At 35.7% G+C, this 24,519-nt stretch overlaps 1 protein-coding gene across 1 annotated transcript; it reads right to left on the minus strand.

Moving 5' to 3' along the window:
* Window positions 1–19,010: 19,010 nt before the first annotated feature.
* LOC131003555 (uncharacterized) lies at window positions 19,011–22,778 on the minus strand. The gene is made up of 7 exons (XM_057930071.1): window positions 22,731–22,778; window positions 22,583–22,640; window positions 20,401–21,907; window positions 20,197–20,326; window positions 19,792–20,115; window positions 19,573–19,680; window positions 19,011–19,484 (listed from the first exon to the last, which is right to left on the minus strand). The coding sequence occupies exons 3-7, from the start codon at window positions 21,894–21,896 to the stop codon at window positions 19,143–19,145; spliced, it is 2,400 nt and encodes a 799-aa protein (XP_057786054.1). The 5' UTR covers window positions 21,897–21,907; window positions 22,583–22,640; window positions 22,731–22,778; the 3' UTR covers window positions 19,011–19,142.
* Between the last annotated feature and the right edge of the window lie 1,741 nt (window positions 22,779–24,519).

Here is a 24,519-nt window from a genome sequence, read left to right on the forward strand (position 1 = left end):
GATCCATCTGCCTTATATTTCTTTTTAAGGATCCATTTGCATCGTAAAGGCTTACAACCTTTTGGTAAATCAACCAACACCTAAGTGTGATTTTACATAATGGAATCAATTTCACTCAGGACGGCTTTCCTCCAGAGTAATTCATCAGATCTAGAAAATGCCACTATAATAGACCTCGACTTTTCATCTAACATGAAGGTGATGTATTCTAGACCAAAGTCCTTAGCAATCTTGCCCTCCTTGGTACGTCTCGGTTCTAATACTTCAAAACCTGGTCGCTTTCGTGATTCGCGTACTATCTCAACACGATCAGAACTTGTAGCTTCTTCTTTAGTACTATTGCTCGCACTAGCTTCTTCGTTGTTCTTGTCTTTACAAGGAAAGATATTCTCAAAATAAGCAATGTTACCTAATTCTATCGTCATTCCCACAATCATTGTAGGTATATCAGACTTGTGAACTAGAGAACGATGTGTATTGCTATTAAGTGCATATATACCCAATTAACTTGTTTGAGTGGAGACACGTGCACGTTAGCTAAACACCCCCACACTTTTATATATTTGTACGAAAGCTTCCTTTATTTCCATAGCTCATGGAGAGTGACGTGAATTTTATTGAGGATATAATTTGCTGATAGAACAACTTTCCCCCACATATTCTAAAGTAACTCATAAGTAATCAACATTATATTCATCATCTCCCTAAGAGTTCAATTCTTGCGTTTTGCAACGCATTATACTTAGGTGAACATGGAGTAGTTGTTTGATAATTATACCATGTGCGTTGCATAATTTCTCAAACGGAGCTAGATACTCTCCCCGTCTATCACTTCAAACCATTTTAAGTTGACACTCTAGATGATTCCCGACTTCATTTTTAAAGTTCTTGAGATAATTAAGATAACAATATCTTGTGCAATCATCGATAATAGTAATAAAGTATTTTTTACCACTTTTCATTTGCATAAACTTTAGATCACATACATTGATATAGATTAATTCTAAAAGTTTGGAACTCATTTCCACCAAATGAAACGATGACTTCGTCATTTATGCTTCAACACAAATTTGACATTTGTTTTTAGTGTTAAACTCGTTTATTTTTAGTAAATCTATGTTTACTAATCTTTTTATAGCATTTAGATTCATGTGTCCTAATCTACAATGCCATAAATCACCACTCAATCAAGTAAGGTGATGTAGTAGCATTTTTATTCAGAGTTTTTCAGGTTACATGCCTCACGGGATTAGCATTGAGTTCGAAAACCTCTACCAAGGTACTTTCCAAACTTGGTCAATACAAATTTCTCACACTCAAATACTAGTATAAAATCCTTATTAACTAGTATAGACCATGAGATCAAATTCTTACGGATGTTTGTGACATGCAGCACATCTTTCATGGTTATCTCTATACCGGATGACAACTTTAGCACCACATCACTAACTTCGATAACCTTTGACGCACTTGATTGCCCATGCTTAGCTTTCTCTCCTCAACAGGCTTGTGTATGGAGAAGCGTCTTTTATCAGAGCACATGTGCATAGTTGCGTCTATATTGACGAATTAAGCACTTTGGTTTTCAACAAGGTTGACCTCCTTAATGATAACTGTCGCCAAGTCAACTTTGCCCCAATCGTGGATGTCCTTCTCGACGACATTGGCACCTTGCTTCGCCTTCTTCTTCTTTGGCTTGTGGCAGTCCTTCGCCAAGTGGCCCGATTTGCCATAATTGTAGTAATCACCATCAAATTTGTGGGCTGGTGTTTTTCCCTTGTCTTTGTTTTTAGCATTAGGACGTACGTCCCCGCTTGTTGGAGTTGGATGGACCACCTCTCTCCAACAGGTTTACCTTGGCCTCTCCCTTTGGAGTCTTGCCCCCTAGCATCCAACTTGATACAGAGCTTAATGATCAAATTCTCGAACATCATCTTTTTTCGTTTGTGCTTGAGGTAGGTCTTGAAGTCCCTCCAACTTGGGGGTAGCTTACGATCACCGCCACCACGGTGAAGAAATCTGGCACCACATGTCTTTTGGCAAGGATATCTTGCAAGATGAGTTGAAACTCTTGCACTTAATCGATGACGGATCTTGAGTCCACCATCTTGTACTCCATGTAGCGGGTGCCTACAATATTCTTAGTACTAGCATCATCTAGCTTGTACGTTTTATCCAATGCCTCCTACAACACTTTGGAGTTCTTTACATCAATATATATTTTGTACAAACTATCTGCCAGTCCACCTGGAAGAAAGTTTTTACAATGAAAGTCAACATTGTGCCAAACATTAAAGGCATCAAGAACTAGAAAGTTTGTTTCACTTTTCACCTGCGCAAGTGGTCCATCATCCATCAAATATGCCTCATACCTCCACGTAGTGTGGTATAAAAACATCTTTTGACTCCAACTTTTGAAGTCGGTGCCACAAAACTTAGGTGGCTTGTCGGCAGCGAGAGTCTCCATGGTTGGAGCCCATCATGCTAGACCCAAAGGCTCCACTGGTTGGTCCATACATAGACACAATGAAACCACTTGAAGTGGAAAGTCGAACTTCGTTAGCCAATCGTGAAAGACAAGGTGATCCAATGGTGGCAGACATCGTGGATCTGATGGTGGCAGACGCCGTGGCAGAGACGTCGGCAGCAACGAGTGCAGAGTTGTTGGCGGGTGTAGAATACATCTTCAAATCCAACAAAGGTGTTAAAGTTTTGAAATTCTTTTGTTCAATTAGAAGTCTAAAGACTGATATTCTCTTCCAAACAACAAACTATATCTCTTATTGCGATTGTTGGATATATAGTGCTTGCCGATATTTACAAATGAAATAGAAAGGTAGAAGATCAGATTATAATGAAATAAACTGTATTGAAATTACAATGAACAAAACCCATAGGAACAAAAAGCTGAGTTGACGAGAATGATCTATTTGCAAGACGAGATACGCTTTGATAGTGCTCTCAGTTTGGCGTGTCATCCCCAAAGATAAAATGCCTTCGCCTCGTGGTAACAGGACCACAGACCTACAAGCTTTGACGTACTGGAATGGGGTAAGAACAGCGTTCTTAGACAATGAATCCAACAATAGTGTGAGTGTTTGTTATTCAGATTTCTGTAGCACAGTACACTCATGGGGGGAGCCTCAGCCTTAAATTCCCTTAATGACAGGGAGCCTGCATATTCAAATCTGCAGGAGGTTACTTATGTAACAACAGACGTCTCATTAAGACTCAGTTGTAACTCCCACATGTCCCTTAATGACGGGGATTTCTAGCTGTTGTGGGACGTTCCTGAAAAGAGACCAACGAGTTCTCCCGACTAGCTATGGGGACGGATCCCCATGTGCACATACAGACCTAAAAGACTAGCCCAAAGACCAAATGCCAAGATCCAAGTCCGTGAAGGCCAGGGACTGGGAGCCGAGAGCACGGGGCACGTGGCACAGGACGGGGCGGGTGGCAGCGACGGCACGCGTGTGGACTTTGCAGCCCATCACTTGTGCACATAGTTATTACATGTACTGATGTAATAAATTATACTCCCTCTATCCACAAAAAATAGTCCTAATAAGAGATGACACAAGTTTTGATAAAAATGATTATTATATTGTCAGTGGAAAAAATGATCTCACTTCAAAAGTAGTGTTTATAATGCGAATTACTTGTATTGTTAGTGAAAAATTAGTCTCACCATGTGATAGATAATTTTCAAGAATAGAAAGAGACTAATTTCCGTGGACATCCCAAAATGACAAAAAGAGACTATTTTTTATAGACGAATGTATTATATTGTAATGTTAATTAATTAATGTGGGATAAACATTAACTTATCTATAATGCTTATCACTTTTTCCCACAATTCTATATTTCAAGTAACAAACTTCAAATAATTATTTCTCACTCACAAAAATCGATTTTGAGTAAATAAATATACTACGATAATTTATTCGAATTGTAGATTAATCTTGTGCCAATTAATTCTACTAAATTAAATATTTTTCGTTACTAAAAAAAATTATCAACTCACAACCAATTTCTAACATAATTCAATACTCCCCCCGTCCCATTAAAGTTGGTCACGTTCTTTTCGGCGCGGAGATTAAGAAATGCATTGTTATAAGTTAATTAAGTGGTTCATATTTTTAAATGACTTTTGTTTATCTTAATTGCTTAATTAGTAAATCTGCCAACAACCAGCCAGCAACTCGCCGCCTCCGGCGACGGCGATCGGAGCACCACCACCACCGACCACCCTCAGATTCAAGAGCAGCACCCTCAAATCTGAAAACAACCAACACCACCGTCGCCAACAACCACCACCCTCAAATCTGAAAACATTAACAACCACCACCCTCAATCTCCAAACCCTAAAAATTCAAAATTTCCCCCAAAATCAAAGTCGTAAACCACCAGGTGGAATTCGTCGCCGTTGCCGGCGCCCCTTACCCCCTTCTCAAATCGCAAACCAGATCCCACCACCGGGCATCTAAAAAACATGCAAAAAACTTCAATAAATCTCAAATCGCAGACCAGATCCCACAGAGACCAGGCGAAATTCGTCGCCGGCGCCGGCGCCCCCCCTCAATCAAATCGCAAACCAGATCCCGAAAGAGAGCTAGGGCTCGCGACTCCGGAATTACAAAGGGAGGAAGAAGGAGCGCGAGGGAGACATGCCGGCTAAAGCGGAGCAACGCCGACCTTGAGGCAGCGACGCCGGAGGTTGCAAGGCGGTGGCGATTTCGATTTCAGATGGGAGAATTAGGGCTCTCTTGATGTTTCACAAATTGAGAAATTGAGAGATAAACTAACGGAGCAACGACGTCCTCGGCGGCCGAACGCAGCGTCGCTGGCAGCTGAGACGGCCGGAGAAGAAGGCGACGGGATGGAGTAACTGAGAGAACAATGAGTTGGCGGTGATAGAAGAGAGGAGATAGAAGATAGGTTTAATTAGAAGCTTAATTAAATTTAATTTAATTGATTTAATTAAGTCTAATTTTTCTATTTTAGAAAGTGGTCAATTTTAGTGGGACAAATCAAAATGGAAATGTGGTCAACTTTAATGGGACAGAGGGAGTACTATTTTTTGATTAAGACAAAAATGTAATTAATTAATTTAATCATATAAGAAGTAAATGAAATAACATGTACGATCTTGTACCATTAGAAATGCTGCACATAATAAATGTCGCATAAATTGCAATTATACATATCAACAATAAAAATGATGCACCGAGTGAAAATAAACCAGTGTGAAATAAAGATAAAACCTATAATAATAATAATAATAATAATAATAATAATAATAATAATAATAATAATACGACAAGAAATTACTCATAATAATAATATATTAATATATTGATACGACAAGAAATTACTGCATAATTTTTAGTGGAGTTATTATTGCCTTTTTTTTATTTAGAAAAACAATAAGTTAACAAAAAAGTGATTGTGTAGCACGTCAAAATTGGAAATATCAACCTCACAAAAGACTGGAAAATGAACATTCATTCTCATTTTTATTTATTTCTCTCTTTTTCCTTTTGTCGTTTTTGGTCTCGCGTTATAAATACATCAAAGAAATACTGATCTCAACTTTCATACATTTCAACGCAACTAATTATCAATGTCGGACTGGACCGAGTTTATATGTCTTATAATTCGAAAAGGACTATTTGTCGACATATTTTGGCGTACGTAGTATACAGGAAATGGTTCTAACAAAATCCTCATATACAATGAGATTTTAAATTTGATTAGTAGGTGATGATTTAATGTATCATATATATATATATATATAGAGAGAGAGAGAGAGAGAGAGAAAAGTTAAACAGAGAATGCTAAATATTTGGAGAATAGAGAATTCGTGAAATAAAAACGAACAGATCTACAATTTTTACAAACAAATCAATGTACCGCATGAACAACAATTTGCCCCGGGTTCTAATCCTGCTGGTGGCGAGTTTTTCTCTTTTTTTATTAAATACGTCTGTTCGTTAGTTATGTTGATCTGTTCATAAAATGTATAGACTTGTTCAAAATGAAATATATAATAATTCTCTGTTTAACTTGACCCTATATATATAGGGAAGGGCTAAAATAAAAGCATTTCTTAAGATATAAAATAAGAATCATTTTCAGCCCTTAGATCATCAAGATCTACAGTTGATTCGTAATCCTGTTGGATGGATTTACGGTCCTCAATTCGAATCCCAAAGGTAGCAAAATTTTATTTTTCACAATTCATACCTTTATACAGCGAATCCATACGTGTTCTACATAAAATTCATACATTAAAAATTTCTCTTATTTCTTATTTTAAGATGTGCTCTCACGGTAGCCAACCCCTATATATATATGGAGGAGTTAGGATAAAAACAACTCTTAAAATTTAAAATGCAAACCACCTAAAATGTATGGATTCTATATAAAACACATATGAATTTGTTGTGTAAATGTATGAATTGTGAAAAAAAAAATTCTACTTATGGGATTCAAATTCAGGACTATGAATTCATCCAATAAGGTGATGAATCAACCGTAGATTTTGATGATCTAAGGGCTAAAACTAGTTTCTATTTTATATTCTAAAATGTGTTTTTATTTTAGCCCACCCTTATATATATATATATATATATATATATATATATATATATATATATATATATTAATTTGTAGGTGTTTATTTAATGTATCATATGGCCAATATTTATCCGGAGGAATAAAATTTATACCTAGGTTCGAATCATAGAAAGTAGCAAAAAAATTATTTTTCGCAATTCATACATTTACACAACTAATTCATACGTGTTCTACACATAATTCACACATTTTAAAATACGAATCACCTAAAATGTATGAATTCTGTGTAGAACACGTATAAAGTCACTGTAAATAAATTTTTTGCTACATAAGAGATTCGAACTCGGGACCATGAATTCATCCAACAAAATGATGAATCCACCGTAAATTTTGATGATATAAGGGTTGCAAATGATACCTATTTTTTATTCTAAGATGTGTTTTTGTTTTAACCTACCCCTATATATATATGTGTGTGTGTGTAATTAAGGGAACCACGGTATTATATTGGAAGTTAATTTTCGAACCAATTTCAAATTAATTTATCGAAAAAGTCGACGAATGAGTTATTCATTAGGTCACGACTAACCTATTCAGTTCATCATACAAATTTGTTTAATAATGTAATTGCTGGAACGACTGTAAATTTCTCATCATCAGAAATAAAACAAAAATGACGTGTGAGAAGGTGCTTGTGATGTTTGAAGAAATGGCCCCTACCATAAAATGAAGGCATATTGCTGCACGATCAATCACAAGAGCAAGAACATTTGCTTTGGACATTTTATTTTATTGCTTTTAACTCGATACATAGAACAGGAATATATAACTGATACATAGAACTAGAATAATGACCACCAATAATTGAATTCCTTATTTACATCTAGCTCCTTTAATTCATCAAAGTGTTTCACTTATAAAGCCTACAAATAGGACCCCACATACTCTCTAGCATTGGCAAAATGATAACGCATGAATTACACAATAATCATTCATTTCTTATGTGTTTCGTATATATAGTTAATAGGCCTTTATTTGATTAGAGTAGCTTGATCATAACTACGTACAAACCCTGCAAATATATGCATGTTTCACATAATCTTCTAACATCAGTATGCAATAACATATGACAGATTAAAGTAATATATAACAGATTAAATTTGATTTTATCTGAATAGCTTGATTATAACAACCCGCACTTATTGTATATATATAAAGTCTCTCCAGCATCCACATAACAATATCGAATAAATGAATTGTTTACTTATTATGTGTTTTGTTTTATATGTCGTTACATCACAATAGCATATAACCGATAGAACTTGATTTGACCGAAAGTAAATCGATCATGTATGTAACGATTGAGCTAATATTGCATATATAACGTGTGGTATTCAATTAAAGAACGTTGAATTAGGGCAAATTTATTCTCTAGACAGATCTCCAACTAGTCAAAAGATAATAAGAAAAGGGAAAAAAAGATTGATTATATCATGTGGCATAAACGATGTATGCCAAAAAAACTAGAAAAAGTTCGTCAAAAAAGTTGATTTTCGGTCTAGATTCTCAAGATGCCATACCTACGCTGCGTGCAAAAAAGAACCCAAATGCACACACACACATATATATATGTATGTGTATATACATACATTATATAGATATAGACATGGATGTATATGTAGAATAAGTAGTTGATATGTATTTGATTATTAGGGATAGAGAGAGTGAAGTTCGGTCATCAACACATAATCTCAAAATAAGCGTAATATTTGTGTCATGTTCAAAATACGATAAAATGTTTCCAAAAATATAACAATTAGACAGACATGATTTACATCAATGATATATATATACCTTCACGTAACTTCTAACTTTTAGGTTTTATTTATTTTCGTCTTAAGATTTTGGTTCCTTTTTGAAGAAGGATTCATTTTATTAGGCCTATAGAATGAACAATATTTTCGAGTTTTCAATAAATTTCATTTTTCATTCGAAAAGCATTGACTCGAAAGATATTTATTTTCTACGTATATCGTCTCATATTACGAACACATTGAATTTATAAAAATGGTGATAAAGTTGTGTAAGAAGATTGAATTATCTTGATATAAAGTAGTCTTTGCAATTCGATAATGGGATATTGTTAGTGGTAGGGGGATAGTTTTGATATATAGTTAATTAAGAAGATATACTATTTTATATATCAATCTCATATAATTGAACTGACATTCTTGAAAATGAAATCTGACAGTCAAATTAAATAGAGACGATCGTGTTACCAGTGAATATTTCTGGGATCTTGTGTTTATCAACTACTTTTGATATTTTTTAACCTTTTATTTTTCTTAGTTTATACTTCTAGTGAATCAACAACTTATATTTCCATCATTATTACATTGATCGATGAACAAGACAATGCAAAAGCAAATGTGTGTTTGCGAGAGAGATTATTAAACTGACCATAACTGAATTAATTATTTAACTGACCATAACTGAATTAATTATTTCTTATACAGCGCGACTATAAGCAAACTTGAGTCTATCTTGGTTCTGAGATATTGCTCATTTCAATTTAGATCTTCTTCCATTTTTTAAAATAAAATTATATAACAGTTTTCAAATCTGAAAACGACCTAGTTATTTTTTTAAAGGGGTTATTGCCAGAAAATACATGTAGTTTGTCAATTTTCTGGTTTATAACATGACCTTATAATTTGATCAGAAAATACATCAATTTTTAATTTAATTGCAATTATAACATGACTTTATAGTCTGACAAGAAAATACACCAAATTTCAATTTAATCTCAATTATAAGATGACCTTATTTAGATTATTGTTCATCATAGATGTATTAATATTTATTGTAACTTCGTATTAAATTGTTATGTATAAAATATTGCTAATTGATTGATTTATTTTTATGAAAATTAAGTTAAAAATATATTTCTACATTTTCAACACACAAAATGCATATATATAAATTTGATTTTAATACTAAATTAATATATTAAATATATAATAAGTATTTATCTATTTAAATTATGAAATTATAAAATATTAGGACCAATAAATAATTTAGGTACATATGTAATAGGAACTATGTTAAAAAGTAAATAATCATATATTGTTTACATATTCATCAAATATATATATCTATATATATATATATAGTATATTGTGAGATGAAAAGAAAATTAAAAATATTTAATGTTAAATTTTTATATTATTATACTAAATTAATTATAAAGTCATGTTATAATTACAATTAAATTGACAATTGGTGTATTTTCTGGTCAAGCTACAAAGTCATGTTATAATTGCGATTAAATTGAAAATTGGTGTATTTTCTGATCAAATTATAAGGTCATGTTATAAACCAGAAAATTGACAAACTACGTGTATTTTCCGACAATAACCCCTTTTTTAAAACCAAAACGACCTAGTTATTACTAGCTATATTACCTCCGTACCAATTATTAAAATTTGCATAAAGAGTAAGAAAATCATTAATGAAGAAATTATATAAGTAATTTTCCGATATGATCATATTTATTATTTGACAAGAAATTAATCCTAGAGTTAATCAAAGAATAAAATAAGGGTATGTTAGTAAATGCATTAAAAAAAAACATTACTTCCTCTATCCTGCGTCACTTGGCTCGCATTTTTTTTTTTTTGAGTTGTCTCATCCGACTTGGTCTAGTCCAATTTTGTTAAAATAAAAGGTCACTAACTATACAATAAGAGTATCCTCAATGCAAGAGTCTATTTGGGCTTTATTGAGAGTCGCTACTTATAGAGTCACCCCCTCCACAATTAGGACTCTGTAGATGAGCTCTATAAATTTTTCATCCAATTTTCTTAATCTTGAATTAAAAAATAAAATCAATAAAGAATTTTAAAAATGAAAATTTCAGTAAATTTAAATTCAAAAATTACAATAATTAAAATTGAAAAAACTACAATAATTAAAATTCGAATTTAAATCATGATTGGATAGGACTGAATCGTGCTCAAATATGCTCGATTGAATCTTGTTGGAGGCAGTGGATGACTCATTTATCACGGATGATTGTATCTCTAGCTAAATACGCTCGAAATTCCGACAGAGCTCCTTGCACAGCTTCATGAGTGTTGCTCGACACCTCATTGTTCCCCTCATCTTTTCATTCTGTAGAATTTTCTCCTTCTTCCTCGATTATCATATTGTGCTAAATAATGCACGCAAATATGACATTGTTGAATTGCTCTTTTTTTCAAAGTCGAGCAAGACCTTTGATAATAGCCCATCATGATTGAAGAACGCCAAAAGCTCGGTCTATGTGCTTGCTTGTAGTTTCTTGCATAACTTTGAACCTCTTATTCTCGTCAGTCAGAAATAGAGGACTCTTGAAGAACGTTGGCCAATCTGGGTAAATGACATCAGTTAAGTAGTATCACATACTGTAGTCAAAGCCGTTAACCTCAAATTGCACAAGTGGAGCTCTCCCCATAAAAATATCGTTAAACAATGTTAACTGGTTGAGCACATTAATGTCGTTGTTTAGCTCGGGGATCCCAAAATAAGCATGCAAGATCCACAAATCTTGGGATGCAACCGCTTGGAGGATAATCGTCAGCTCGTCGTGATCACCTCGGGTGTAAGCTCCTTGCCATTTCGTCGAAAAGTTCTTCCAAGTCCAGTGCATGCAATCGAGGCTCCTTAGCATATCCGAGAAAGCCATGCTTTGCCTCGTGCGTAGATAGCAACCTTCGACAGTCGGCACTAGTCAGCCTCTTTAAATATTTGGCGCCAAAGATGCGGACGACGCTTCGATAGAAATTCATCATCATCTGCGAGCCAGTCTACTCGGCAACATGAAGGTACTTGTTGCAGCGGCGCCGTCATTTGCAAGTTTCCGACTTGCAATCGTACATTTTTGCAACAGAGAGATTTCGACTCTCCCAATAGCATCTTCGCACTGTTGGAAATAAGCATCATGCTCTAGCGCATCGAACAAGGATCTCCTTAAACGAAAACATTTTTGGAAAACTGGTTCGTCTCATAGCAGATGAGGCTCAAAGTAATCTTGATATAGGTGTTCACCGGCAGCCTCACGATCGCCATAAATATATGTTCTTTTCTTCGCTTTTATCTTTTTAGGCTCTCCGACAATAAATGACTCACACACTCTAAAACATGCCCACGAGCTTCAATAGTTTCTTTGTCAGAATCAAGCTCTAGGGCCTCGTGAACAGAAGAGTTGGAAAAAGAAAATATATTTTTAAGAACTTCTCAAAAAAATATATATATTTAAGAAATATTGAGTAGCAGAAGAGAATATAATTAATTTGGTGTGAAAAATGCATGAAATGAGTTGATATTTATAGTGGAGATTTTATATTTTTTTAAAATTAAAAAGGGTTGTTCCAACGACTATTTGAACAAAAAAAACGCAACGATCGTATTAAAGAAAATATTTTTCTAAAAAAGTGTGTGCATAGGATGCGCCTTACGTATAAACATTCGCGCCCGGCTTGTCGGAATGAGTCCTCTATCGAGCTCCCCGGCTCAACAACGTGATGGGGCTCGCCAAGGGCAGGCTTGAGTTCCTCGATCGAGCCCCTTTACAGGTGCTCCAAAAGGCTAAGTTGTGTTATTTATATTATAAATAAACCTTAAATAAGTGGCTATAACACTTTATACAATGAATATTTTCTTTTAAATAATTGTGTCATAAAGAATTAGGTCAAGTGAGGCGGAATAGAGAAACAAACTTGTATGATTGAAATGGTGGGAGTATATTTTTCTGCTACTCAATAAGCATTTTGTCGATAATTTAGAAAATTTATTACAAGTTAAATTAATAAATATCTCGTTTTTCAGCCTAAAAGAGTAATCTTCTCCATGATCACATCAAGTAGAAGGTAAAAAAAAGTTGGGTTTGGGTTTCAAAAATAAAAAACAAAACAGTTGGGTTTGGTTTTGTTTATTAAAGCGGTCCCAATGAAATAATGGGCCATGCGTGAGGTAACACTTAGACCCAATTTTGAAATGTTGGTCTTGATATCGTTTGGCCCAGATGCCTGATATTATCCCTGGGCTCTTCGCAACACTAAAGAGAGATTGATTTAGACTTTTTCAAAATTGAATCCTAATCAACTTTAGGGAAAAAAAAAATAGTAAAATTTTCTATATTTCATCAGCTATCCTAATCATATCGTAATATGTCATGATTCATGAATATTTGATGACATCCTAAAAAGGTATATTAACATAAATTTTATAAGATGGTCCGTAGAATTAGCCCGTTCCTTTTTTTTTTTTTTTTTTTCTTTCTTATATAGTTCAAACTCAGATTTCTAATATTTGAATGATTGATCATTGTTATGGATCCTTATAATTGATATGAAAAAAAATGTCTTTCAATTGTGATAACTATGTTCTTGTACTTATATTTATGTAGAATCGGATTAATCACTTTTGTCAATATAAACTAGTTTTGACTTAAATCAAAACCACAAGTCTCTAGTGTTTACCTAAACTATAATATGAAGGGTAATTTTATTCATAGCCTCTATTTTACTCACCATAGCCCCTTATTTAAAAAAATAATAAAGATAATTATGAATTTACTGTTTTATCCTAAATTTCATAGCCCTCTAAATTAAGAGAAATTATGTTCATAATCAAATTAAAATTTTCAAACTTTGCCATAGCCCCCAAACACCACCCACGCAACTCAAATCCAATTAATCATCTTCATCTCATTTCTCCTTCACTCGTCTCCATTTCTCCTTCACTCGTCTCCAGATCAGGTGCCAGAGTTTTTGTTTATAATAAATTGAGTGCAAAATGATTCCTTTTTTTCAATTGTTCTTCCCAAGCTTTCCACCCCCTTCGTCTGCAACAAGATTCCATCTTTTCAAAAAAAAAAAAAATCCCTTCTCAAGTAATGTACAATGAATGATTTTACTAGTTTGTCCTGTACAAATTATTCGATTTTGCACTGATTGGGAATGGAAGATGCAATGATTATTTTCCACTTCAGTTAGTTGTTTTTATTTATTCTGTTTATCCCTAAAAAAAGGTTGACAAAATGAGTTACAGATTGAAAAAAAAAAGTAGATATATAGAGATGAAATTAAAAGAAACATTGCAAAGGTTTAAAAAGCCCTTTCGCCCAAACCGAAACCTATTTCTTCCGTCAACAAAAATTCAACGGTCTCCAAATTTCTGAACACCTCGACAATGTCTCGGCATAACCCACCGGCCGCTGCCCGTTTCAAAGTTTTCCATTTAGTTTTGAAAAGATATAAGTTACTTGAGAAAGATTTTTTTTTTTTTGAAAAGATGAAATCTTGTTGCAGGCGAAGCTTGGGAAGAAAAATTTGAAGAGAATGAATTATTTTGCACTCAATTTCTTATAAAAAGAAATCACTTGGAAATAAACAAATTAATACACAAAATATCATCTTTTTTGAAAGAGATCATGCAACGAAAAAAGAAAGATGATTAATTGGATTTAAGTTGTGGGGGTGGGGTTTGGGGGCTATGGCAAAGTTTGATTTGATTATGAAAATAATTTTTCTTAATTTAGAAGCCTATGAAATTTCGGATAAAATAGAAAATTTATAATTATTATTTTTTTTTTTTAAATGAAGGCTATGGTGAATAAAATGGGGGCTATGTTTAAAATCACCCTAATATGAAAGCCCATAACTAGGCATAAAGACAATAAGAAGAAAGAAAATGCAGAATCCAATTCAAAAGAAAAATAAAAGATGTGGGCTTGTATGAGATTAGTCTCGTATCTGGTTGGGAGCAAGAGCGTGGGTGGGCCGGACAGGTGGGTTCAGGCAGAAAAGAGGACTAATTTTAAAATTTAAATTATATAAATGTAAACTATAAATTGAAACCATAACCTCTATGTCCAAAGACTAAGATCATATCCATTATATGACCGAGTCTTTGCTGATTTTTACTATAAACTTTATCTTAGAAGGCCTCATTTAATTATATGAAAAGTTTAATTTCCAAGTAAAATCTTATATGTTCTCAAGAAAAGTCTTATTTTCTCTTGAGAAAAGGGTGTTATAAAAAACATTAATTGCATTCAAGCAAAAGTTTCATTTACGAAATAACATTTTTTAAAATTTTATTTGCTTCTAAGAAAAGTATTATAAAAAAAATACTATTGACATTCAAGCGAATCTCATTTACAATAAAAAATGGGCGGGGGGGGGGGGATAATAGCAAAAAATACATTTTTTTTTTCATTTTTAAGTTTATATCATCACCTTTTAATTTGATCAATAAATACATTAATTTATAATTTATTTGCAGTTATCTACGAATTATAAATTTGCTGAAATTAAAGCTGATGTGGCAGCCAGAAATGCCAATATGGCAATTTGGATTGCCAAATCAGACATACACACACTCCACATTCTCTCTCTCATACACACATCACTATCTCTCTCACACATGTCAGATTCTTACACACACACATACGTCACACCCTCTCCCTCTCCCATCCCAAATCGACGAACAACTGTGGCGAGGTTCTCCCAGCGAGAAGCCCTCCCCAGCAAACCCTAGATTCGTCGCCTTGACCTCTTTTCCACGACTCCTCCTCCGTCACCCTCCTCCCTTAGAAAACTCCCTAGATTCACCGCCTTGACCTGTTTCCACTCCTCCTCCTCCTCCGCCGCCCGATCATCCCTATCAAACCCCTTAGGTTCGTCGCCTTGACCTCTCTCCACGGCTCCTCCTTTGGCGCCATCCTCTCCCAGCAAACCCTCTAGATTCACCGTCCCATGCCATCCTCTGCCGCTCCTCCTCCCCCTTACCCCACCTCTGGTTACTGCAGAGATGGTTGAAACGACGTGTTTGTGTGTGTTTAAGATTTTAGGATTTTCTATTTTAATTTTATTCTTAATTAAATATAATATATTTTTATTCTTAATGAAACTACGTCATTCCTTTTAAGTAATTGACATATCAGCTTCAATTTTTTCACGTAAGTGACACATCAACTTCGGTTTCGCCGGAGGCCCTTGCCGTGAGATAATTGCGAACAAACTAAAAATTTATGTATTTCTTAGTCAAATTAAAAGGTGATGATATAAACTAGAAAATGACAAAACCTTGTGTATTTTCTGGCTATTACCCTTAAAAGAAAGTCTTAAAGAGTCTTATTTGCAACTAAGAAAATTCTTATTTGATTTTATGAAAAATATTACTGATAAACATGCATTTTTTGCCTCTTGGTGTGTCATATTTGATGTTTAGTTATGAGGATTTTGTGCGTTTGATGGTTTATTGGAGCTTATATTGGTTTATTGTCAATAACTTGTTGTTTGAACCAATTTTCAGAAATAATGAAGCAGAATTTGGAAGAATTGGCTAAAATACAAGTTAAAGTTCATCTCGATACAAGTTCGTAAGAGTAAACGGATCGAAAATCAAACATCGAACGAGAAAGAACGGGCTAAAATAAAATTGTTGCGCAAAACTGTCAGAATCCCGCGGTCACTGCCGCGGCCATTTCGGCGACGAACGTGGGCTGGGCACGCGGCCGCGTCTCGGGCCACGTGTTAGCTCGATTTTTGTGCATTTTTTGAGTTTTTCAGCTATTTTTCGATCCTACACGATTTTAACCAATATTTTGTGACCTAGGGCAGATAAAAAGAACCCCAAAACACTTTTGAACCAGACTTCACTTTATTTCATTTTACCTGAGAGCTAAGAGAGACAGACAGAGAAGAATGCAGGAGCAAGACTGAAGATTCAAAGATTTATCTACGGTTTTATTTGTTGAATGTTGATTTCTTTTGTTCATGTTATTGTTCTAGTTCATATGTCTTTGTGTGGCTAGAACATGTTTTATCCTAGGTTTAGGGAGTAAACAGATTTGGATTTTTTGATAGTATTTAATTCATTTATTGATCACTAATTTCTTAGCAACAAAAACTGCAACTAACACAGGCAATTGTAGCAAATAATAAGCAATCGAGTATCGTATCCACAGAGACTGTAAAACCGAAATTACTTTAGCTATTCCCTATACAGACACTCACAGTAGACAGGCAAAGCAAAAAAAGACGGTGAATCAAATACTAAACTTAATAAAAAAATCTAAACAGCAGAAAAACAATGATAAATAAATCAAATATTAAAATACTCTGACCCTAGGGATGTACTTTTGCTAATTAATTACATGCATTTAATCTATTGATTCAATTACCAATTTAATCCAACCCTGATGAGAGATCACAGAACTATTCACAAGCTTCTCTAACGAACACCTATGAAAGTAGATTAATTTACCCCCTTCACATTCAAGACTCCAAGGAATTTACTACTATAACATGCATTCCTGAATCGGCTGAACAATTATCGCATTCAAGACTCAAACTGAACAGCTAAACATGTAAATTATTGGCCAAATAATTCACAAGAAATTAAGCACCAGGAATCATGAATCACAAGTTGGAGGACAAATTGATATCATTAAATCACACACATAATTAATCAGCTATGTACAAACCCTAGGTTCAGATTAACGAACTAGCCAGACATACTAAAATAAATCAAAAGCATAAATAAAAAGAAAGCAATTAAAATAAATAAAATAGATAAAACCCGGAAGAAATTCTGGATGAACAGCTTGAATCTTGAATCTTGCAGGAAAAGAAATCTAATCTATGAAAGCATTAAAATCCTAAGTCTAAAACTGAAAAATATGAAAAGAGGTAAAGAGATGTGAAAAGATGTGTCTAATAGGTCAGGGAAAGGACCTATATATAGGCACAGTAGATAAATACAGTGTAGAACTCGAAAATACTGAGAAAATATAAAAAACCCAAAAATTCCCGAAAATTCGAAAATTTCCGTCAACACTATTCACTGCTGTGCGCGACTTTCTTGTTTTGGCCATAACTTTCTCGTCCGAACTCCGATTTATGATCTGTTTGTGCTCACGAACTCTTCTTGAGATGAACTACAACTTCTATTTCTGACAATATTTCCGAATTCCATCTCGAAAATCCTGTAAAATCCATCAAAGTTCGAGCAAGTAACATAGTTTACAAGATAAAGCAATAAAAGCACAAAACAATCATCCAACACTCAATTTGCTATAAAATTAACATCATATGACGACTAAAAATTATGGAAAAATGAGTGTTATCAACTCCCCCAAACTTAAGCCATTGTTCGTCCTCGAATAATGAGAAGAACACAATCAATAACACGAATGGGTAAGAAATCTAGCTCATCGATGCCTCCGAAAAATAAAGAATGATAGAATTCTCAAATCCTCAATAATTAAGCACAAAATTCACCAATAAACACAACCTATAGCAAAATCAACCTTGACATTCCAACACTACAAAAAAATAAGTGATTACCGGCGGCATTTCCCGCCGGTAAAAAAGGGACGGCCGCCGGCGATTCAATTACCGGCGGCATTACCGGCGGCAACCTACCGCCGGTATTCATCTCATCGGAGATGTGAATCCCGGCGGCGAAACTCAGCCGCCGGAGATTGGCGGCGGCCCTACCGCCGGTGGAGTTTCTCGGGAAGCTCAGGTGGTTTCCCGAACGTTTACCGTCGGTCATTGCCGCCGGTAATCAGCGGCGGCTATATGCCGCCGGTAACCAGCGGCAGTAGCATTGCCGCCGGTGATCACCACCACTACACCGATGGTCGTCGATGTTTGGGGATTACCGGCGGCCCGTTGCCGCCGCCAATTACCGGCGGGATAGTGCCGCCGGTAATGAATTAATTATTTAAATTATTTATTTATTTTACTTATTTATTTATTTTATTTATTTATTTATTTATTTATTTATTTATCTCCACTAATATTTTCGTATTTATACAATATTTCAAACCTTAGGCGAACTTCCCAGTGGGTCACCCATCTTAGTTGTGCTCTAAGTCAAGCACGCTTAACCTTGAAGTTCCTTTTGAATTGTCCCCAGTAGAGAACACTCGTATAATTGATATATCTATTGCCTATTAAATCATTTAAAGGCTATTTCAATATACAATATATATCATATATTCATAACATTTGAATATGAGGAGATTATATCCAAGTAATGTTAATTACGGACCAGTCTCGTGCCACCCGTATTTTTATGGCAAATAAATATTTTTTTTTTAATTTTTTTTTAAATTTTTTTTTTAATTTTTTTTATCAATATAGTTTATTAATCATAAGTATTTTAATTTGATAGTTTTAATGTATTTTTGAATTCATTTGCATATATGTCTTTATTTTTATGTCGAAACAATATATCTATTTATTAATCAATATGTTATTAATTTTTTTTTATCAATCTACGTTATAGAATATAAGTATTTTCGTTTTGTAATTATAATGTATTTTGAATTCATTTGCATACCTTGAATTCACTCACAATAAATAGAACGATTTGAAAACATAAAACAATTAAATTGTTCAACAAAACACAAATGTTAAACAAAGTTCAAGTGTAATTGTGTTTGTTCAGAAACATAACATAAAAAAAAAGTTCAACATGATATAGATACATAGAAGTGATGCTCAAGGTAGCTGACCCGACCGCCTCAGTATCTCCTCGAACTGACTCATCCGCTGCTCAAGGGCCTCACGTGCTGCTTGTTCGGCCTCACGTGATGCTTCTTGGGCCGCCCTATCCTCCTCAGCCTTTTGGAGACGCTCCTCCAGTGTGGAGATCCGAGTCTCATACATCTGCTGAGACATCTGGGAAGAGCATGTACTGTTGGTAGACCCTCTACTGAACTGGCTCACACCAGCACTTCCAGTGCCGTACAGTCGTGACCTACCGGGACGTACGAGCTCCAAGTAGACCTCATCGAGTCGGTCCTCTCGTCCTGTCTCAGCAGCAACACGATGAATCTCCGCCTAATTCATACATAACAATACACAATTATTATAAAATAAATACATTTTACTATGTATTACTAATATTTGTTCAAACTTAAACATTTACATCAAGGTTGGCATCCTTTTCTGACACAAAAGTTCCATCTGCGTACATGTGTAGGCGGAGGAAAGTGCTGTAGTTAGATGCAGTTGGGGGGACTTCACCATCCACGAGCTGTTCATGCATTTATATAAGAAAAATAAGGTAATATATATATATATATATATATATATATATATTAATATTTATATTTATTAGATAAATACTTAATCGATAATTACTAACCAGACTCTGCTGCAGAATACCACTCGACTGAGACCCTCCAACGTGCCGACTGATCCCTGTACCAACTCCATCGGGCTCAGAGTATCGGTTCTCACGTGCGCGCCTAGAAACGGCCTTAACCTCATCTTGATCCCAGTATGCCTTGAGTCCCGTCCAAAAGGTGTCGGACATGCCCAGCGGTGTCTCCATCATCTCCCCTGCCTCGGTCTTCTGCTTGAGCAGTCTCTTATACTCGCTCATGTTGTCACTGTACCTTTTGCGGGCCTTTTCTAACCACATTTTTTTCACATCAGCCTCATCCTCAGGGTTCCAAGTAAACTCTTTCTGTTGAATATATTGGTGAAATTAATATAACATTTTAACAATATATAATGCTAAATTTATATATAGTAGAAATTCATTTACCTTGAATTCCTCAAAATACAACTCCTGCACCGTTGGCGGAGTTAACTTCCACGTGTACCCGCCTGGGTTCGGAATCCTCTTAAACGAGTTCGTGCAGCAGGTGGAGATCCCCGGGGGCTCGATCAACTTACTGTACCAATATATCAAAATAATTTAAAGAATTACTTGATATAGACAAATAATGATTTAAATAAAAATACTTACCCAACAGTATTCCTCTGAAAGAGGATCCTCCCGTCGCGTCTAACACACTCGGCCCTAATCTGCGCCACTGATTTGCCTTTGGGCCTTCTAGACCCAGATGCAGCAGCGCTCTGTGGAGGGGAACCAGACTCTGGAGTAGCGGAAATATACGGCCCAGAGCCTGAGGAGGACTGTGCCTCAGGCCCAGAAGACCGACTACCAAACCCCAACCCAGACAACATAGCGTACGCTGGAAAATCACTAATAGTCCATATTAGAGCTGCCCGCATCTGAAAATTTTGCTGCAACGATATGTCATAAGTGTTCACACCAACCTCCCACAAATATTTCAACTCTTGTATCAGTGGCTGTAAGAAAACGTCCAACTTCATCTTTGGGTTAGATGGCCCAGGCACGAGGACAGTGAGGAACATGAATTGTTCTTTCATGCACAACCACGGAGGCAAGTTATACGGTGTGACAATGACCGGCCAAGAAGAATATTGACGCCCTGATTGTGCAAATGGGGCAAAACCATCTGTAGAGAGGCCTAATCTCACATTTCTTATCTCCTCGGCGAATCCAGGATATACTGAATTCAAGTGTTTCCATGCCGGAGAGTCTGCTGGGTGGCGCATGATCCCATCTTCTATTGAAGTCGCATGCCATCGCATATTTTCGGCTGTTGCCGCAGATGCAAACAACCTTTGCAGTCGGGGCGTCAAAGGAAAATAGTGCATCTGTTTGGCGGCCACACGTTTCTTTCGGCGGCTTCCAGATGCACGCAAGTTCTCCTTATATCGTGATGCACCAAAAAAATTACAACTCTCTAGCTCACTGTCGTCCCCCCAATACAACATGCAGTTATTAACGCAACAATCAATCTTCTCTACTGGCAAACCCAACCCGCGCAGATTTCTCTTCGTACTGTAAAAGCTGTCAGGGCAGTTGTTATCCTTCGGTAAAGCCTTTTGAACCATCTCAGATATCTGATTAAAACATCTCTCTGACATGTGATTTTCAACCTTTATGCTCATCATCTGTGTCATCCAGGATAACTGTGAGTAAGTATCACAGTCTGGGTATAGAGGACTATCGGCTGCGTTTAACATGTCATAAATTTGTTGAGCGTCAGGATTAGGCGGCTCCTCAAGATTTGGAGGATCTTGATAATTACTAGGTCCAGCATGATCATGCACCATCCTTTGGTAATTACTGTATGACCCATCATCCTCATCCATTATAGTATGTTCTGCTGGCATATACACTGGTGCTTCCCCTTGATAACACCAGTTCGTGTAATTGTGGACAAATCCACGCCTAGTAACATGTTCACTGACTGTAGGTACAGATGCAAAGACTTTATTCTTACACTTCCTACACGGGCACCTAATGTTACCAATTCCATCTGTATACGCTGTTTGATTTATCACAAACTCGAGGAAACTCTCAAGTCCCGTTTCAAATGCAGCACGATCATTGTATCTCGCGTACATCCACGATCGATTATCACTCATTCTTGCAAATTCTAATTGAAAATAAAAATAAATCAAATACAATAAATTACTTGAATCTAAGAAAATTTCGACAGCATAACCCCACTATCCTAACTACCAAGTGCTCGACTCTACCAGCAACTATAGTGACCATAGTGGTCCTAATTTACTAAACCTATACTAGGTCTACCCGGCCCCCCAATGTCGAAACAATAATAAAATAACATATAAAACAATAAAAAAATAAAGTAATAAAAGCAAACACAATCATTTGTTGGGAGAAGATCCTTAAGAAATAATCAATTTCTATCCCAAAGGGAGAAGATCCTTAAGAAATTGATTAAATCTATCCCACAATATATAATAACATATCATTTCATCCAAAACAGAAAATCAATTTAAAATTAATCTAATTAACAAATTAATTTCAATTAATCTAATTAACAAATTAATTTCAATTAATCATACTTTAAACATCCTATAAAGTAACTATAGTTAAATCAATTCATAATTAATCTAATTACCAAATTAATTTCAATTAATCATACTTTAAACATCCTATAAAGTATCTAATTACCAAATTAATTTCAATTAATCATACTTTAAACATCCTATAAAGTAATTAGAATTATGTTAATTTTAATCAAACAAATAAATAATAAATAAATAAACAAATAAATAAAAGTCTATTAAAAACGAAAGTGTACCGTAGGAGTCGACGGCGGAACCGTGCGGTGGCAGGAGCGGTGAGACGGCAGGATTGGCCTGCAATTAGGAGGAGAAAGATGAAGAGAGGATGAGAGGGGTGAGAGAGAGAGAGAGACAGAGAGAGAGAGAAGGAAATGAGGGGCTTACCTTGACGGAGGCGACGGCGGCGACCGGCGACGGCGACGGCGACAGGCGGCGGCAGTAGCAGGGCAGCGGCAGGGCAGGGGGGGGGAGGGGAGGGGGGCTGGAGGCGCGAGGGGGGGGGATCTGTTCTGGAGGAGAGAGGGTTAGGGCACCCGATTTTGGGCTTTAAAATTAGCGGCGGTCCATTACCGCCGCCAAAGCCCGACCCGCACTCTTTTTACCGGCGGCAACTTGCCGCCGCTAATCACCGGCGGCATCTGCCGCCGCTATTTACTAAATATTAAAAAATAAAATTAAAAAATAAAATTCCTGGCGGCCTGAATATTTACCGGCCGCTATGCCGCCGGTGATCACCGGCGGTGACTTTGCCGCCGATATCAACGCCATATATTCAAAAAATACGGGTCGGCAGCACCGCCGTCGGAAAGCCGCCGGTGATCGCCGGCGGCGAGACTGCCGCCGGTAAATCCTGCCGGTAAATCGGCGCTTTTTTGTAGTGCAAACAATTGAATCTCACAAGGTATGTGTATCACTCAACTCTCAATTTGATGGAATATATAGGACGTGTATGCTCTCATCGAATTCAATGCAATGTAAATCACTTACCATAGGCTTGCCAATCGTCTACAATCTCCATCGCTAAAAGTGTGCCAAGACTAAGATCAAAAAGGTCTTTTTCTTCGGGTTATAATGTAGGGACATTGGTTAAGGTTGGGAAATATAGGCTAAGTGACTTAAAATAATTTAAGAACACCAACCTTATAGCTTCACAAATCAAGTATGGAATAAATTCCATCTTCCTCCCAACTATGCCACCATAATCACACAACTCAAGGGATTTAATCATCACAAAACAGAACTAAATACTCTTTTATGCTCTCCATTTATTTCCAACAAACAAAGTCGATTTTCTAACAAATTTATCAATAAACACTCGACTTTATATTTTTTTTCTTCTTCTTCTTCTTTTTTTTTTCTCAATAATTTTTTTTCTTTTCACAACTTTCTAGAGCTTATAAGAGTAAATAGTAGCACAATATCATCCCTTCTTTTTTCACAACCCACTATGATATTCACCACACAAAGATTCCCATATACTACATCACACCCTATCATCCGGCTAAAGAATAAAAGTTAAAAAGGCTCAAAGTGGATAACGAAGGATAATATTTTTCAAGGACAGTGTTTGGGATAAATTGTGGCTAACAAAAGATGGCCTAAAATCATCTCCTAATCCTGGGCACAACAGCAACCTCGACACAGAAACCATGGCAAGTTCTAGAAGATCACCACATGCTTGACAAAACTCACAATAAAGAATAAACTGTGTATGATAAATAGTTATGGCTCAAAATCTCACAGGTTTATTCAACGTCTAAAAGTCAAGGTCAAAATCACTCTAGAATTATGCAAATTAGTTCCAATTATGCTCAAATCATCATAGAAAATCAAATTCCAAATTTTTTTTTTCACAGAAATCATCATTGGTATCTCACCAGAAATCTAATGGAGCAGTAATCAACTAAAAAAAACAAAACAAACACACACCACCAACCAAGCAGGATAAAACAATAAAGCCAACAAAAAGATAAAAGTGATACACATATCTGATCTCACCCCCTCCCCCAAACTTATTACAGAACATAAGTTCGAAAGTAAGTTTGGAGGGATGATGATATGTGTGTCACTACTCACAGAAAACACATGCTCCACGGTGGTAGTATGGACAAGGAGCGAGTTCCCGCATCTTCCAAGCTCAACACTGCACTAAAACCCCAAAACGAAGAAAACA

The sequence above is a fragment of the Salvia miltiorrhiza genome, unplaced genomic scaffold, assembly GCF_028751815.1.
Source record: "Salvia miltiorrhiza cultivar Shanhuang (shh) unplaced genomic scaffold, IMPLAD_Smil_shh original_scaffold_220:::fragment_1, whole genome shotgun sequence".
Classification (NCBI taxonomy): domain Eukaryota; kingdom Viridiplantae; phylum Streptophyta; class Magnoliopsida; order Lamiales; family Lamiaceae; genus Salvia; species Salvia miltiorrhiza.